This window comes from Citrus sinensis, chromosome 1, assembly GCF_022201045.2.
Source record: "Citrus sinensis cultivar Valencia sweet orange chromosome 1, DVS_A1.0, whole genome shotgun sequence".
Lineage (NCBI taxonomy): Eukaryota > Viridiplantae > Streptophyta > Magnoliopsida > Sapindales > Rutaceae > Citrus > Citrus sinensis.
Genome location: NC_068556.1, coordinates 6,453,283 through 6,470,023, shown reverse-complemented (window position 1 = coordinate 6,470,023; position 16,741 = coordinate 6,453,283). Strand labels below are relative to the sequence as shown.

The 16,741-nt window shown below is 31.9% G+C and overlaps 2 protein-coding genes across 2 annotated transcripts; both read right to left on the bottom strand.

Moving 5' to 3' along the window:
- Positions 1–429: 429 nt before the first annotated feature.
- Positions 430–1,731, bottom strand: LOC102614538 (uncharacterized). Its single transcript, XM_006475553.3, has one exon. It carries the CDS (start codon positions 1,485–1,487, stop codon positions 825–827), a length of 663 nt encoding a protein of 220 aa, XP_006475616.1. The 5' UTR covers positions 1,488–1,731; the 3' UTR covers positions 430–824.
- Positions 1,732–6,949: 5,218 nt separating this feature from the next.
- LOC102610065 (transcription repressor OFP8) lies at positions 6,950–7,930 on the bottom strand. Its single transcript, XM_015529484.3, has one exon. The coding sequence runs from the start codon at positions 7,928–7,930 to the stop codon at positions 6,950–6,952; it is 981 nt and encodes a 326-aa protein (XP_015384970.1).
- Between the last annotated feature and the right edge of the window lie 8,811 nt (positions 7,931–16,741).

Below are 16,741 nucleotides of genomic sequence, written 5' to 3'. Positions count from 1 at the left end.
AGGTAGTGATCACAGTGGAAAGAGAAGAGAAGAGAGGGGATAAATAAATTAAAATGCAGTAAAGGGGAAATGGGATTGTAAACTTATAATTTCAATTAAGAAATGGGTATGAAAATAATCTTGTACCTATTCCATAATTAGTGGAGAGGGGATTCGAAAGGCCCGTTTCCATAGAAATTTAAGCCATCTTTAAGTAAAATACGATAGCATTGTTTTACTGGAAAAAGGGAATTAGTACAAGATTTTACAATGAAAATGATGTGAAACCCACTAATAATCTCCACCTCAATCCCACTGGCACAATCTTTTCAGGACTTTTTGTCATTAATTCAAATTTTAAGAGTATCCATTAAGATATTTCAATCTTCTGGGGGGTTAAGGAGGGGTTGGGCTCTCTATCATTACTCTTTACAATTGACAAACAAAAGAACATTTTTTTTCCCCTCCTTTTTTATTCCCAGTGTTATCAAAAGATTAAGTGATCTCTAAATGATGCAAAATATTCAACCTCAGAAAAATGGGAAAAAAATTTAATTGATGGATTAGTTCAACTATGAGCCACAAAAAAGAAAAAAAAAAAGGTCACGAAATATCAAATTCATCAATTAAGAAAGCATAGTAATAGATAGATAGATCTTTTTCTTTTTAACATAAAATGAAACAATTATGGTCATTGGCCCTTGGAAGTTATGAAATTAAATGAAGAGATTCGCATCAAGAATAATGTATCCAAAAAATGAAATTGAAAAATAAAATAAAATAACAAGAAGGAATTAATGTTGTGAAGGCACGAAGTCTCCTCTCTGAATTGCTTCATAACTATGTTATGATCGTAGCTTATTTGGCCTTGAACTGATACAAGCAGGAGTACTTACTGCAGAGTGATGACCAAAAAATTCAGCATATATTTCGATGAAGAACTTGTCAACAATGTCAACATAAGCAGGGCACGTGAGGCGAGAATAATAATGAAGAAACTCTTCAATGTCCAGCACGTGATCAACGTCGCTCATATCCATCAGCTCCAGCTCCTTTAACATTTCAGCAAGCAAACAGCTCCTTTCCTCTCTCATCATCATTATCATACCCCTACCACTACTGAAACGTGAATCTGCATGATGAACAGTTTTTGTTTTCAAGTTTTTACGGTTATTACCCTTCATCATGAAACCCTCACTCTCTTGTTTCATTGGCGATGATGATGATGACGACGTTACATTATTGATGACATTCTTCTTGTTTGGTCTCTGCTTCTTGATTGCCTTGATCTCTTTATTATTATTAGCTGATGATGGCTCCCATTGGTTGGTGAAGTGATCGGCGTAGAACGTGTCAAAGTCTTTGCCGTAAGTTGTTTGTATATTCATATGGGGAGGTGTACTTTTGGGCAATCTTTGGTAATCACTACCAGAAAAGAGAGATTTAAAGCTGTGTAGGGTTTTTTGAAAGAACCTTTTGGTGCTAGAAATGGAGTTTCTTAGCAGCATTGGTGATATCTTTGTGCCTTGGCTCTTCTATATTGTGATGATGTCAATTAAGATTGAGCCACTTTGAAAGGGCTATTTAACATGACTAGCAGAGTAGTCATAAGGAAAGAAAGCTCAAAGCTCCTTTCTCTCTTTTCTGAATTCTGATGATGATCACTTTGGCAACGTTCGGTTCCACTTTATGTTTATTGTTTGTCTTCACACGCTCCTTTCTTGTCCTTGAGTTTTCTTCTTGTTTGCTAAAAGAGTCCCCACTTCCTCTCTCTTTATTACGCTAATGAAGATTCGAAGATATGGAAGATTAACTAGATAAGTTAAAGCTTTTGATGATGTTGTATTGGTTGTTGTTGTTGTTATTAACTAGATAAAATAAATAGATAGAGTGTACGTTACTTTTACTTTTGTCGATGGAGTTGGTATGTAGCCTCTTTAGGAGAAAGAAAGGAGCGGGTGAGGTTGTTGAATTGCTTCTCTCAAATATTGTGATTGATTTGCTTTATTTGTTGCCCATATATTATTATACGTACGTACATCTCTACATATGTACTAATGGTCACCTAGCTAGTAATTAACTTCTTTCTTTGAAGTTTGAAAGTGAAACCCATGTTAAAGTATTGAAGCTAGGGCAATTGACCCCACCATATATAATATGTATACCAAACCAGCTTTGATTCCCTTTTGAATGAGTGATAACCAGCTTAGACCATCCACATAATTCATAATTGTTATGTATATCGCCGTGAATCACGGGATGCGAACTCCCACTATTGATGCAAAAATTAATGAGCTTAATTGTTATTATTAGGTTAAAGACCTTATTGAAATTCTCATACCAATGAGCCTCAACGTGCGGAATAGGGAATGTATAGGTTTTTAAGTAATTCAAACAATTCCGTCCACTTTACAAATCATTTCTTAAAACCACTATGATCACTTGCTAGCTAGTTTCTACACAGTAAACAAAAATGGATTTGCAACACAAGCTGGTGTAGGAAAAGATACGACTCAACTATGGGCATGGAAGGGAATTGATTGTTGACCCAACGCATTTAGGAAACAGCATTCTCTTAATAGCTATTAAATTTACTTTCAAAATGTAATATTAATATTATACTTTGTACACTACTAATTTTGAAAAGCAAAAAGAAGAAATACACAAGGCAATATAATGATACAGTATGTATATTGTCGGCCTGGCGGCACAAGGAGAATTCTGTAAGTTGATAAGAGAGCAAAATGGATTGGGGGCATGATTAGGGTTTTGATTTTTGAAGATGACACGAGAATGGCTACGGTATTTTAGCAGAGACAAACAAAGTAGTTGGTAATAAGTAGTGCATAAAAGACAGATTCGACCAGAGAAAATTGACCACTCGTCCTAGGGTCAGAACTAGTCCTAATCAGAGACAACAGAGTGTGACCTAGCCGGCACTTTCACGCCTCTTTATCCTTTAAAATTAAAAAATTTCCACCTCGTGCTGCTTAAGGTTAGCCTTAGCCACATCCACACACTTAACGTTCCTCCTCATTTTTCTTCTCCTCTTACTTACCACCACACCAGCTCAGAAACGTCAATTTTATACACATATAACATTTTACCTTGTTCAGTATTGTTAAGAGAGAGACAAACTGACAAAGGCCAATATGAAGCTTGGTCACAACAAAAGCCCAAATTTTTGCCCAATCCAAGCCACAAGCATAGTTTTTGGTTCCACGCGGACTGATTTGGGTTACACAATCTGCATTTCCAACTTCAACCTTTTTCGGTGTCGAAATTGAATAGTCGTAATTTAAAAGCTATATTAATAAAATGTATGATAAAAATTAGCTGTTGTGACTTAAAAACTAAGTTGATTCATGATCAATTGAGAATTGTGATAGCTGATGAAATAAAATATTTTTTATTAAATTTTCCCACGTTGTTTAAGATTTCATTTTCTATCACTTTCGTAATTTATTTTTATCTAATTTTCTCTTTGTCCCGCTCATCATTGCGAAGCCAAGAAATTTACTACTTTAATTCTTTGAGTTTGATAATTTTTCTTTTTATATGAGCTTAATTTGAATTGTTGTGTCATATGTATTGAAAGAGAACTTGTATACAATATTGATTAAAATTTCATTATTGATGAGTTTTCAAATAATCTTGACTGCTTCTACCCATTTATAGGAGAATTAAAATTTCAATACCAACTTTTATTAGCGGTGAGACTCAAACTTGTGTATCTCAATTTTCAGTGTGCAGGTTCTCCCATTTGGCTGCGAAGACAGGTGATAATAAGAAACTGAATAGGGAATGGATAAGAAACTGAATAGGGAATGGAAACTAAGTATTAGATAGAGTCAACTTTAATATCATGTATGTGCTTTTAAATAAAATAGAGTTGGACCTAGGGTAGGCCTTTAAAAATCAGTCAAAATTCCTCATAACTTTTTAAATTGAAATTACTTAACCTAAAACAAAATAATTGGCTTCTTAATTTGAATGAAAGCTCCATTAAACACTTAGGTATATTATTTTTTTTAACAAAAATTTTAGACCTACCCCATTTCATAATTTATATTTATATTTAACTTTTAAGTTGAATTTTTTTAACAAAATTACAAGATTTTAGAAACTATGTAACAAAAAAAAATTAAGATAAATTTATTATTTTAGAATTCGTATTCAATTTAAAAAGAAATGAAATTTATGAAAAAAAATAGTTAATTTTAATATATCAATTTGTATTCTTTTCACTTTTGGGGACAAACATTCAAACAGGATGGGTTAGAGACTTAAAGCTCCAGTCTTGGACTTATTACGAGAAGCCGGGCCCAAACGTTTGGCCCATAAATTTGTTACCGTGAGCGTTCATGCAATGCAATGCACGCATGCGTCGTTCAGTATAAATATTAATTTTGAAAAAGCAGATGACAGGACAAGCCGAAGCGAAAAGATGAAAAGAGAGAGAATCGAGGGGCTCAAGAACCCAAAAAATGCGAGCATTAATGAGAATAAAACCCAATGAAGAGACAAATATGAAATATCCAACGCAACCTCCCCTGCCAATGCTCAGGAATTCTTTAAATTTCATCCTATCATCACAATACCTCTTTGCCAATTTTGGTCCTTAATTGGTCATCGATTTGGCGCAATGTCCTCATTTCGTGGTTACAAAAAAGAGCCTTTATGCATCATACTCATACAGACGAAAGAGACACCAAAGAAAGCTACAGCTCCTCAATAGTTTTGTTCCCAAAGGGATCAATTAACATAAAGTTTCGTTCACATTCTCTGGTCAAGACCCTAAACAGTAAACGTCATTGATCTCTTTTGTCAATTATCTTGGCCACATCACCCCATCTTTTGAAACAGACGTTTCACTATTAATTTTTTTTATTTTTAACCTATCAATTTCGAATGCTTTTCTTGTGTTAAAACGTCGTACTCATCTTTTATGCAAAAATAAACCCATTTGTTTCCTTTTACTTTAAAACTCTTTTGGCTAAATTAATGACTATCTAATTAGAGATACGCCTTAGATCACATGCTTTAATTTATTGCAGCCTTGCAGGCACAAAATTATCGACCAATCATAATAGGCCACAGTCTATATTTGAGCTACAAGCTGCTCCCAGCTTAAGTTTGAAATTAAAATCTTAGAAAGCGTTACAGCAAAGACACAACACACTAAGTTACAAAACAAAAACTCTGTTCGATGTTAGGGTGGTGGTGGGGTGTGTTGGGTCTTGTCTTGGCTTCTTTTTTTCATGTAATAGAAACAAGAATGCTGTAATAAAGAAACTGATTTAGCTAATAAAACAACAAAAAATAGATGTACCAAACGCTTGAATCAGATATTTAATGTCTTGTCTCTTTTATGAAACAACAATCTTTTTTTTTTTAATTTAACGATTTCATTTATTTGTCTCTAGGCATCTTGCCAATCAATACTTGCTTTATCATTCAACTGATGCTATTATTTAACTTTTTTTTGGTTTTCTAGATGGCCCTTATTTGATAATAAAGTTGATTTCAAATTATGAAACTAGTGGACTTAATAAATTAAGGGTTCACTTCTTCAAGCATCTTTTAGCAGTTCAAACATCACAATTTGAGGGTAAGAAATAGTATTTGTTGATGGTATTGGCCATTGGGATACATGTTATATCAATGGACAATAATACAAGAGAATCGTTTTAAATCTTTCATTTTTTTTTTTAAATTGTTTGATGGTGTAGGTTTGATCTTAAGCAATAGATATAAAATGTAGCGATCTCACTTGGATTTTTTTAGGTCACATATTGTCATAGTTGGTTTGACCAAAAATGACTTTTTTTTTTTTTTTGAATACTGTTTATACAAGATTGTAGGTATTACAATTAATATTTACACATAGATTCTACAATTGGGACCTTCATCGTGGCATGTACTCCTCTGAAGCGCTGCCCAAATTCTTCAAACCCTCTCAAATATTCGAGGGCTGTCCACTCTACTCACATTTCGTGAGGAATAGACTGGCTCCACTCAATTATGTGATAATTGAGGAAGGATTGTAAATAAGCCTCATAAATGCTTTTATGGAGGCTCAAACCCTTGCACTCATTATTCTAAGTGTAAGGGCTCTCCCACTGGACCAAAGGCCCATTGGTAAAAAGGACTTAAGTACTACACAATCAATTCAATGATTCCTATAAAAAAAAAAAAATTGAGAGCAATGACCAATATTCCAAATATCATCTTCATAATAGTTTGAGCACCATTAAATAATCATATTTTATTAATTTTGATTGATTTTCTGATAATCTCACTGTGTCTAGACTACGATAATCCAAAACTTAGATTCTAGTGTGTGTGTATGTGTATATATATATATACTCTCATAACTGAGTGAAAAAGTCATTGATATTTGTATTCTTATTTATTCTAACATTTTATTAGAATATTGTACAATAAAAAAAAAGTTCAAAAGTCCACCCATAAAGAAAATGAGGGCAACTTTATGGTATGACATTTGCTTTCTATTTTTCTAATCAAACAAAAAGCCAGTGCAATTCCATTTCCCACATCTTTTCGAGTTTCAAAATTGTTGACAAGCCTGGAGGCCAAATTAATCTCTGCGCAATATTTCAAAAGCAACAAAACTATTCCCACTGCTGATCTTTCTTTTCCAAACGCAGGCCCCTCAAAGCAAGACGAACGAAAATACAACGAAGAGAGAAAGTAGAATCCGAAAGATTACATAAAAAATAACAGTGGCTAGCTAGATAAAAGTCATGGCTACTGACTAGTGACTGGTCTAAAATTATAAAAAAAGTAATAATATTAATTCATCCGAACATAAAATAAAATGACATACAACAAAAGATAGTACTGATCCATTAATAATAATTGAAGTTATGTTACAAGCAGTACATAATTTTCATAGAAGAGAAAACAAGAAAAGTTTTCTTCAACACAGGTCAAAAACATCAATTAATTAAGACCAGTCAGAGAACAAAGCTTCCCAAATTTCAGTAAAAACCTCAAGAATAATCCTATGGTGATGATGAGAGTTCAGAGACAAGAAACACTGCAAGAGCTGCTCAAGATCCTTAGCTGCGAATATCTGCTTCTCAACAATCATCTCCACCATTGATGTCCTAAAATCATTGTAAGGATCACTCGAACTCTTCACCACAGCGAAGCTGTCTTTCACCTTCCCACCCGGTAAAGGCAGAACATCAGGACCAAGCTTTCTTGCGGCAGCTCTCCGGCGGCGAGTTCCGTCCTTTTTCCGGAGGGAACGGTGACGCCGGTGGAGAGAGGAGCCCGATGAGTCGGACGAGAGAGTTTTAGAAGAGAAAAGAGTCTCGGTCTCATCTTCTTTCTCATTGTCGTCTTCGTCACTGCTAAACCACGACCAGCCTCTGAAACTCTCTTGAGAAGAAGAACTGAAAATGCAGGCACTGTCTGATCTTCTGTTGGTTTTTCTCGAATGGGTCCTTTTCTTTTTCCTGTTTTTCTCTGAATGTGAATGATGTTTCTTTTTCTCTTTATTACACCCATAGTAGAAGAGGGTATTATCGTTGAACGGAGAGGTAGGTGAGGCAGGAGGACACATAACGTGTCCGTTATGGTTATCACTACTATTACTAGTAGTGGTGGTTAAAGCAAAAGGGGAATATTGCTCAGAAACTTTACTTCTCGGGGCAGTGTCGATGCAGCAAGTGTTGTTAAAGATCATCATCTGTGGATGCGTTGTCGTTATTTCCGGGCATTTGGGACGGCAAATGGAGGGGAAAGGGCGAGGTTTAGGAGATAAAAGTGGCTCTGTCATCATCATCATCTTCATGTGGGAGTTACTGTTTTTGTGGGTTAGCTTGACGACGACATCAGATTCCGATATGTTTCGGGACCGGCACGACCCGAATGAGGAGCGAAACAGGCGGGAGATTCGGAGCTTCAATCGGTTTTCCATTTCCAGAGAATATGCGAGAGAGAGGGAGAGAGAAAAATGAAAGAGAATTTTGAATGGCGGGGGGGTGAGTGCGTTTATGGAGAGGATCGAATTAATAGTTCGTGAGAAACCGAAAGTGGAAGTTTTTTAAATGATAATTTAATGAATGTCTGTATGAGACTTCTTGCTGTTTTTTCTGTCCTCTCCTTTGTCTTTATCGAGGATAAATCTTTATTTGTTGAAGAGATTGAATCTGATTATGTTCGGCTAACATATGAAGTCTTGTATTTGAAATTGCTGGTCAAACCCGAGTTGCCTTTTGAGTGTCCATTATCTCCGACTTATATCAATTCAAAATCATTTTTTTTTATGACTTAACTGTTGGTCATTAGGTAATTAGAAGATCTTGAGATAATACTTTTCGATCAACCTATAAATTATAAATTATGTAAGTTGAACCAACAAAGTGTTGGCTCCACTGGCAATGGAGTCCCCTTAAGTGGCTTGACTGGGTTTGCTCCCCAGTTCGAGTCGCAGGGAAGTCGTATTTGTTGGGAGAACCTGTGTCTCCCGGTTCGAGCGGGGACTTCTAGTCTGGGTTGTGGTACGGGCTTAAAGGTGCCTCCCACAGTTGGGGCCCTCCCCAGGATACCTCGTGGATAAGACCAAAAAAAAAAAATAAATAAATTATGTAAGTTGGAGTATTACCAAAAGGGTTTTCCAATTTTACTCTCTAAATTTTGATTTGCTTCTTTATGTATCAAATAAAAGAATAAAAAAAATAAAACTCTTGTCCAAAAGACTCCTTAAATTATAACAATTCAATATTATTTTAATCGAATCTTTCTTCTCACTAAATTTAACTACCCTCCATATTTTCTCAACAAATTAAATTGCCCTCAATTTTATCACACTAATTATTTTAATCAAATATTTTCCTTCACCAAATTTAACAACCCTCAATTTTTCTTAACAAATTTAATTACCCTCCATTTTGTTTCTCCAATTATTTTAATCAAATATTTCCTTCACCAAATTTAACTACTCTTTATTTTTTGTCAACAATTTAATAACCTTCCATTTTATCACTCCAACTATTTTAATCAAATCTTTGTTTCTAAGTAATCTTGTATTGATTTTAAATGTTGTTGTAGTTGTTATTATGTTTGAAATATGTTTATCTTTTAATAACTATGTTTATGTGTTCTTAATATGTTATTTCCGTAATGTTTGTCCATTTTTAATTCAATGATTGCTAAATAAAAAATAGCTAGAAATTAATAATTAAACACACAATATTAATTATAAAATTACTTGATAACATAAAACACTCTGAAGAAAAAATTTGTAATGAGATGTGTATGAGTTTAATAACATTTAATGGGGTAAAAAAAACTGTTAAAGTGCTATTATTTTTTTTGAAAAGAAAAATAAATAGTAATTATATTGTTTTCTCTTTCCATAAAAATAATAAAATATTAATAGAAGAGAGCGAAGTATATCTTATTTAAAGAATCCTAATTAAATTGTCTTTTAAAGTTTTTAATGTTGAAAAGTATTTTGATAATGCTCTTAGAATTGAGCATTTTGAATGTATAAAACTCACAAGTTGAGGGTTGATCTTATCAATTTTTTTTTCTTAACTTTTTGATAGGGGAAAGTGTTTAAACTATTGTTGAACGAGGATTATAGTTTGGCCGGGTCATATTAGAAAAACTACAAATTTTAAACTATAACATAAAATTTGTAAATTAAGTTGCAACAATAGTGCTACAATGTATAAATTATAAAATATAGTACAGTATAACAAAATTATGTAAAAATTAAGTGAGCCAAGTGTAAAATTAAAATACGGGCCGCCCTACGAGTACACAAAATTCACATACGGCGCCACCCTAGGAGTACACGAGTTTCTGCGGCTACGAGTCTTTGTTTATATATGAATTTCGGACTCTTATAGCTTCCTAATTTTAAAATCAATAAATGGTAATATAATTCTTTAAAAAAAGATATAATAATTTGTCTCTCTTAGTATTTTACATGTCAAATGAAAAATAAGAGTCAAGTTATATATATATATATATATTTTTTTTTTTTTCCTAAACTGTAAGCGAGTTCTCAAATGGGTAAATAAATTTGTGAGGGTTAAAATCTGGGCAGAGCTCCATTAGCATTGATGTCAGTTGGTCCCAGTAATAGTCTGATTTGTAAATATCAGTTATAGTCTCATGTAATATGAGTTATAATCTGAGCAATAGTCTCATGTAATCAAAAAAAAAAGGGCAAATAAATTAAATTCAAGATTCAAAAAATAGTGAAGGCTCTGCTTATGCTTCGTTTGGTAAGTTGGAAACGGAATCCTACTAATGTGATGTAGCTATATACGTGCTTTACAGAAAATATGTACATACATAGGGGTAGGGGGACCAATTAAATAAATAATGAGTGATTTGTATGGATCTTCACAGAAGCTTTTGAATTTGAAATTGTAAACAAGGAATTCAGCGACAGCAACGTATGCATATAAACCCAAAAAAGAGGGCCTATATAGAGACTGTAGCATGCATGCATTTTAGATTTATCACGTGATAATAAACAACATATAAAACATTATTTACTCAATATGGTATGCTAATGACTATACGATCCACCTTAGAGTTAAATACTGCACATTGCGCACTGTATATTGGGAGTAAATATTACAGTCCAATAATGTCGTATATATGGTAACTGTTTTGGGTGGCGGGATTTGGGTTTCAATTTGACAAATAATTCAGTGACGCGTGGGCCAACAAGGAGCAGCCAAGAGAAAAAATGAAAATTCATATTGGAGGCTTACAGCCAATTGAGAGGGTTGAAAATGAAAAATGAGATAGCTAGACTATCATGTCATGAGCCGCGTTTACAATTACACCCAATTGCAGTAAGATCTATTTTCTTTCTTTCTTTCTTTCTTCTTCAAGAAAGAGGTGTCATTGGAAGCTTGAACCAAATTTGTATGGAAACAAACTATAGACGATCAAGCCATGCGACCAATCTCTATGATCCGTGCATGCTACAGCGTCTCTTATATATATATATTAAGCTTTTATCGTATACAGCATTTTCAGGGAATTTTTATTTTTATTTTCCCTATAAATAAACGCGTATAATCATCTTCCGTTAATTTATTTAGCAATTTTGATTAATTAAGATTTGGGTGGCTAACTTAAGACTTGACTCATCTCTTATAGTGAGTATGGAACTCTGTGGGTTCACTTAGCTTTTGCCAGCTTGGCACCACCTAACTGAAAAAGACTGATTTATAATTACTTAATTATGCATGAAGCGTGGAATGAATGAGAGTCGTTGGCCAGTATCTGTATGTATTGTTAAGCAGCTGCTCCTTCTGCTTCAAGCATGTATTACCTACGGCTAAGATTCTATAATTAAGGGTGCACTCCAACAATGTAGGTCTTTAAATTAGTTGACATGAGCAAATCGATTTTCTCTGGTACTAAATTATAGCAGCATTTATCATCTATATTGTGGTTTTTGGTCATTAACAAATGGTCTACAAGTAAACGTTTTCAACTCCTAAAACTGGTAAAAAGAAAAAAATTATGATATTAACTAATGATTCATATTTATCAGCATACACAGCCGCCATACCATTAAAGATAATGGTTAATATATACAATTTGATCATCATTAATTTGTTTATTTTGAAAACATAAGTATAACAAATACTCCTTCCATAAGAATTAACCAGAAATTTAAGAATTTATTAGCTGTCTTTCACAGTACAATGCAACTTAGGAGTTTAAACTGAAAAATCTTTTAGTTGTTTCAATGATCCCTTCAATTCCAACATTTCAAGATTCTTTCTCCAAATTACATATTATTTATGGTTATACAGTCCCATGGTTACATCTTCCAAAGTCAAACATTGTACAAAAAGTTAAAGGAATTGTAACCCGATGGCAACATCTAATTTTCTATTAATTTAATTAGGCAGGAGTAGATATCTCTTCCACTAACAAGGATGAAACATATATCTAACTAATATTAAGTGAGGGTAAAAATTTAGATTGTGCCATAATATATTTCATCTAGGATAGTCTTATCGATTTCTTGTTGTAAATATTAATAATAGATTTGTGATTGTAATACAAATATCGCACTCTAAAAAAAAAAAATCTTTATCCTAAATTATTAAATGCAGTGAGTTGGGAAATAAAATATGAAACTTGGGAAAAAATGGTTTAGCATCATATAATTTGTACATGAGTCTGTGTGGTATGAGAGTGAACAAGAAAATTTTAATTTCTTGTGATGGGAAGAGAGAATTTTGAAATGAGAGACATTCAGAGTGGAGGACAAAGGCAATATTGTCACTTTTTCCATGTCTTATAGTGTCAAAATTTTTAATTGTGACCTTTCCATGTTTTAGCCTACATAGATTTTATATAAACAATTGTCTAATTGCTTTTGTATGGCTCGAACATGTACACTTGTAAAAAGACAAGTGAAGAGGTCTAAGGCCTTGGCTTCCCAAATAAGTTGAAACTTAGAGAGCATTCATTTCTATTCCCAAAATAATGAGCCCTCAGCAACGCAACGTCGAGGCCTCAAGCTCTCACTTCCCCATGAGCATCTAAAGATTGAAGAAGATTCCAACAACACAAAAACAGATAGAGTTTGCAGCTCTTTCTAATTTACTACTTGAAATGCCCCCACCAATAGCAAACAGACAGTTCTGGGTAGATGGATTCAGCTTTTCAAGTCTGAATTTAGCTCAATGACAAGCAGAAACTATCTTCTTGACATAGATTTCCTGACCCACTCTCCCTTCGTGCGTTGATTCTTTGGTCATGATTACACAGCAACACTGAAAATTTCAATCCTATTTTGTTATCATTTTCCAATCTGGCTTTTTTGTGATCGATTTGATGAGGGTTGTGTTTGCCACGTGGGTTATGACTTTCGCTCTTTGAAGTGTATTTTTATACTTTTTGTTATTTTTCATGTGTCATTGTCTTTTGCGTTGGCTTGGCTCCAAAATTATGAGAATTTTCCAGTTTCCACTTTCCACCACACTCATCAGTGCTTTGCAATGAGATACTACTTACAACGGCGTAAATTTTTTTACTACATCTATTTTTTATTATTTTTTTCTTTTTGGTAGTATATTATTCTAAATTATGTGACATGTGATATATCGTTCATTATGTGATTAATAATTTTTACTAAATTTTCAGTGAATAGTAAAGAATAGTGCTATATATCCTAAATTTTTACTTGAAAATGTTATCCCAAATGATATGACATTCACTAATTAAGGTTGAGGTATAAATAAGAGAATAAGAAGGCATTTAGGGTTTATGCTGAATTTTGTCAAATATTAGGAGTAGTTAAGAATTTTGAGAGAGATTTGATCTACCTCTCGAATTACAAATTAAAATTATTCTTTTTTTATTCAATTAATAAAAATAAGCCCTAATTTAACTTAAGCCCTTTCAATATGCTTGGTGACTATAAGACAAGAGTATTCGACCAAAGTTTGAGCCAAGCTTGTAAGATAAGAAAGAAATTGAAAGAACGAGATAGTTATGAGGTTCGGCTTGGTTGCATTGGAATTTCAAAATCAAACCTCATGGGCCCTATTTTGATTATGAAAGTTCATGTACATGGTACATGGCTGAGAACTATTCAAGAAACAAAAGGCTGCGCAAAAATTAAAGCACTAAACGATGAAAAAATGAGTCAGTCCATTACTATCTCTATTACGAGTCAACCTACCATGCAGCGCTGTATCTCATACAGCACATGCATGCAACCGGTACAACCGGTTTTTAACCGGATAATATAATGAAAATTATATTTTTATTTGTTTTTAATGTGAAAAAATTATGAAAAAATTTGGAAAAAAAAGAGTAAAATTTTAATTAAATAAGGAAAAAGATTGTAATAATTTAAAATTTAAAAATAGTACAAAAAATATAAACATATCACAAAATGGTTACATTCCTACTTATTTTGTCACATTCCAATATTTATAATGCATATTTCAAGTTTACTTTTCAAATTCCTATTTCTAGTAATGATTTATCTAAATTTTTGTAAGTTGTTTCAACTCATTTTCCCACTAGCTTTTGGTTCTATATTTCCACTCTTTTCATCAACTTCCATATTTTTTGATAGATATTTCAAGTTTATTTTCATATCTCTACAATTTGTTAAACTTTATCTAGTTTTTGGTAAATTATTTCGATTTATTTTTCCACCACTTTTTTGTTCTATATTCCTACTCGTTTTATTAAATTCCAACATTTTGTTTAGAAATTTCAAGTTCAATTTTTAGATCTCTATTTTCTGTTAAAATTTATCAAATTCTTGTTAAGTTATTTCAACTTTTGGGTTAACTTCTTCTACTCTTGTTTCCACTACTTTTTGGTTCTTTATTCCAATTCTTTTAATTGATTTCTAATATTTTGGTTAAATATTTCAAGTTCATTTTATAGATCTCAACTTATTGTTAAACTTTATCATATTCTTGTTAAGTTCTTCGAACTTTTAGGTTATGCTCCCCAACTCTTGTTTCCACCATTTTTTTTGTTTTATATTTCTACTCTTTTCATTGAATTTAAGTATTTTTCGTGAATGTTTCAAGTTTATTTTTTGATCCCTAATTATTGTTGGATTTATCATATTCTTGGTAACTCTTTCCGAATTTTAGGTTAACCTCTTCAACTCTTTTTTCCACCACTTTTTGGTTTTATATTCCTACTCTTTTTATTGAATTCCAACATTTTATTTGGAAATTTCAAGTTAAATTTCTAAATTCCCACTTTCAATTAAAATTTATCAAATTCTTAGTAAGTTGTTTCAATTTATTTTTCCACCGGTTATTCGTTCTATATTTCCACTCTTCTTATTGAATTCCAAATTTTTAGGTTGATTTTTCAAGTTTATTTTTTATATCTCTATATCCTGTTAGACTTTATCTAGTTATCGTTAAGTTGTTCCAACTTATTTTTCCAGCACTTTGTGGTTCAATATTTCTGCTCTTTTTATTGAATTTCAAATTTTGGGTAAATATGTCAAATTTACTTTTTAGATCCCTACTTTGCGTTAGAATTTATCAAATCTTTGTTAAGTTATTTCAACTTTTGGGTAACTTCTTCCACTCTTGTTCCCACTACTTTTTGTATTTGTATTCCAATTCTTTTAATTAATTTCTAATATTTTGGTTAAATATTTCAAGTTCATTTTATAGATCTCAACTTATTGTTAAACTTTATCATATTTTTCTTAAGTTCTTCGAACTTTTAAGTTATGCTCCTCAACTCTTGTTTTCACCATTTTTTTTGTTCTATATTTCTACTCTTTTCATTTAATTTAAGTATTTTTCGTGAATGTTTCAAGTTTATTTTTTGATCCCTAATTATTGTTGGATTTATCATATTCTTGGTAACTCTTTCCAAATTTTAGGTTAACCTCTTCAACTCTTTTTTCCACCACTTTTTGGTTTTATATTCCTACTCTTTTTATTGAATTCCCACTTTTTGTTTGGAAATTTCAAGTTTAATTTTTAGATCCCCACTTTCCATTAAAATTTATCAAATTCTTGGTAAGTTGTTTCAATTCATTTTTCCACCAGTTATTTGTTCTATATTTCCACTCTTCTTATTAAATTTCAAATTTTTAGGTTAACATTTCAAGTTTATTTTTTATATCTCTATATCCTGTTAGACTTTATCTAGTTATCGCTAAGTTATTCCAACTTATCTTTTCACAACTTTTTTGTTCAATATTTCTACTCTTTTCATTGAATTTCAAATTTTGGGTAAATATGTCAAATTTACTTTTCAGATCCCTATTTCGTGTTTGAATTTATCAAATTCATGATAAGTTATTTCAACTTTTAGGTTAACTTCTTCTACTCTTGTTCCCACAACTTTTTGGTTCTGTATTCCAACTCTTTTTATTGATTTCTAACATTTTACTTAGATATTTCAAGTTTATTTTCTAGTTCTCGACTTATTATTAAACTTTATCATATTTTTGTTAAGTTCTTCAAACTTTTAAGTTATGCTCCTCAACTCTTGTTAAACTCTAATAATGGTTTTATGTTCCTATTATTTTTATTATATTCCAACACTACCAGTACATGTTTCAGGTTCTTTTTTTTTACTAATAATAAATTACTTGTTGAAAATAACAATAATATCAATAAGGCAAATTATGGTTGACCCCTTACTATTTTAACAAATATCAATTTACCACATAATACTAAGAATTTTTTTATTGCAACCCTTCATCATTTTCAACATTTTGAGTCCATAATCTAAGTCCTTTTTTTTTTCATCTTCATTACTTCATGCAATCTTTTGAGTTTGATTGTATGTATACTTGAGCTTTTAACTTTTATACATATCTATTCTCATTGTAATCATTTTAATTAATAGCGTTTAATTATATTAAAAATAAATCTATGCATTTATTTTCATCTTTCTCTTTACTTTTCAAATTAATTGCTTTAGTTTTTCATAACGTCAACGGTAAATAAATAAATAACAAGTAAGAAGGATTGCAATTGCTATGCTTCTAAAGCTATGATGATATAAGTTAAGTTACAAAAATACTTTAATTTACAAGATTAAAGTTTAGTTAATCTATTTTAGTTGAGCATCTCTATTTTTTTTTCTGTGTGCTTGTTGGATATTACTACAGTTATTATTATTAATATCATATCCTGTGGGATTTATAATTAAATATAATAAGAATGTACATATGTCCTACGCTATTTTTGCACTCGATGGATATCATTAACATTTTGATTATGCAATT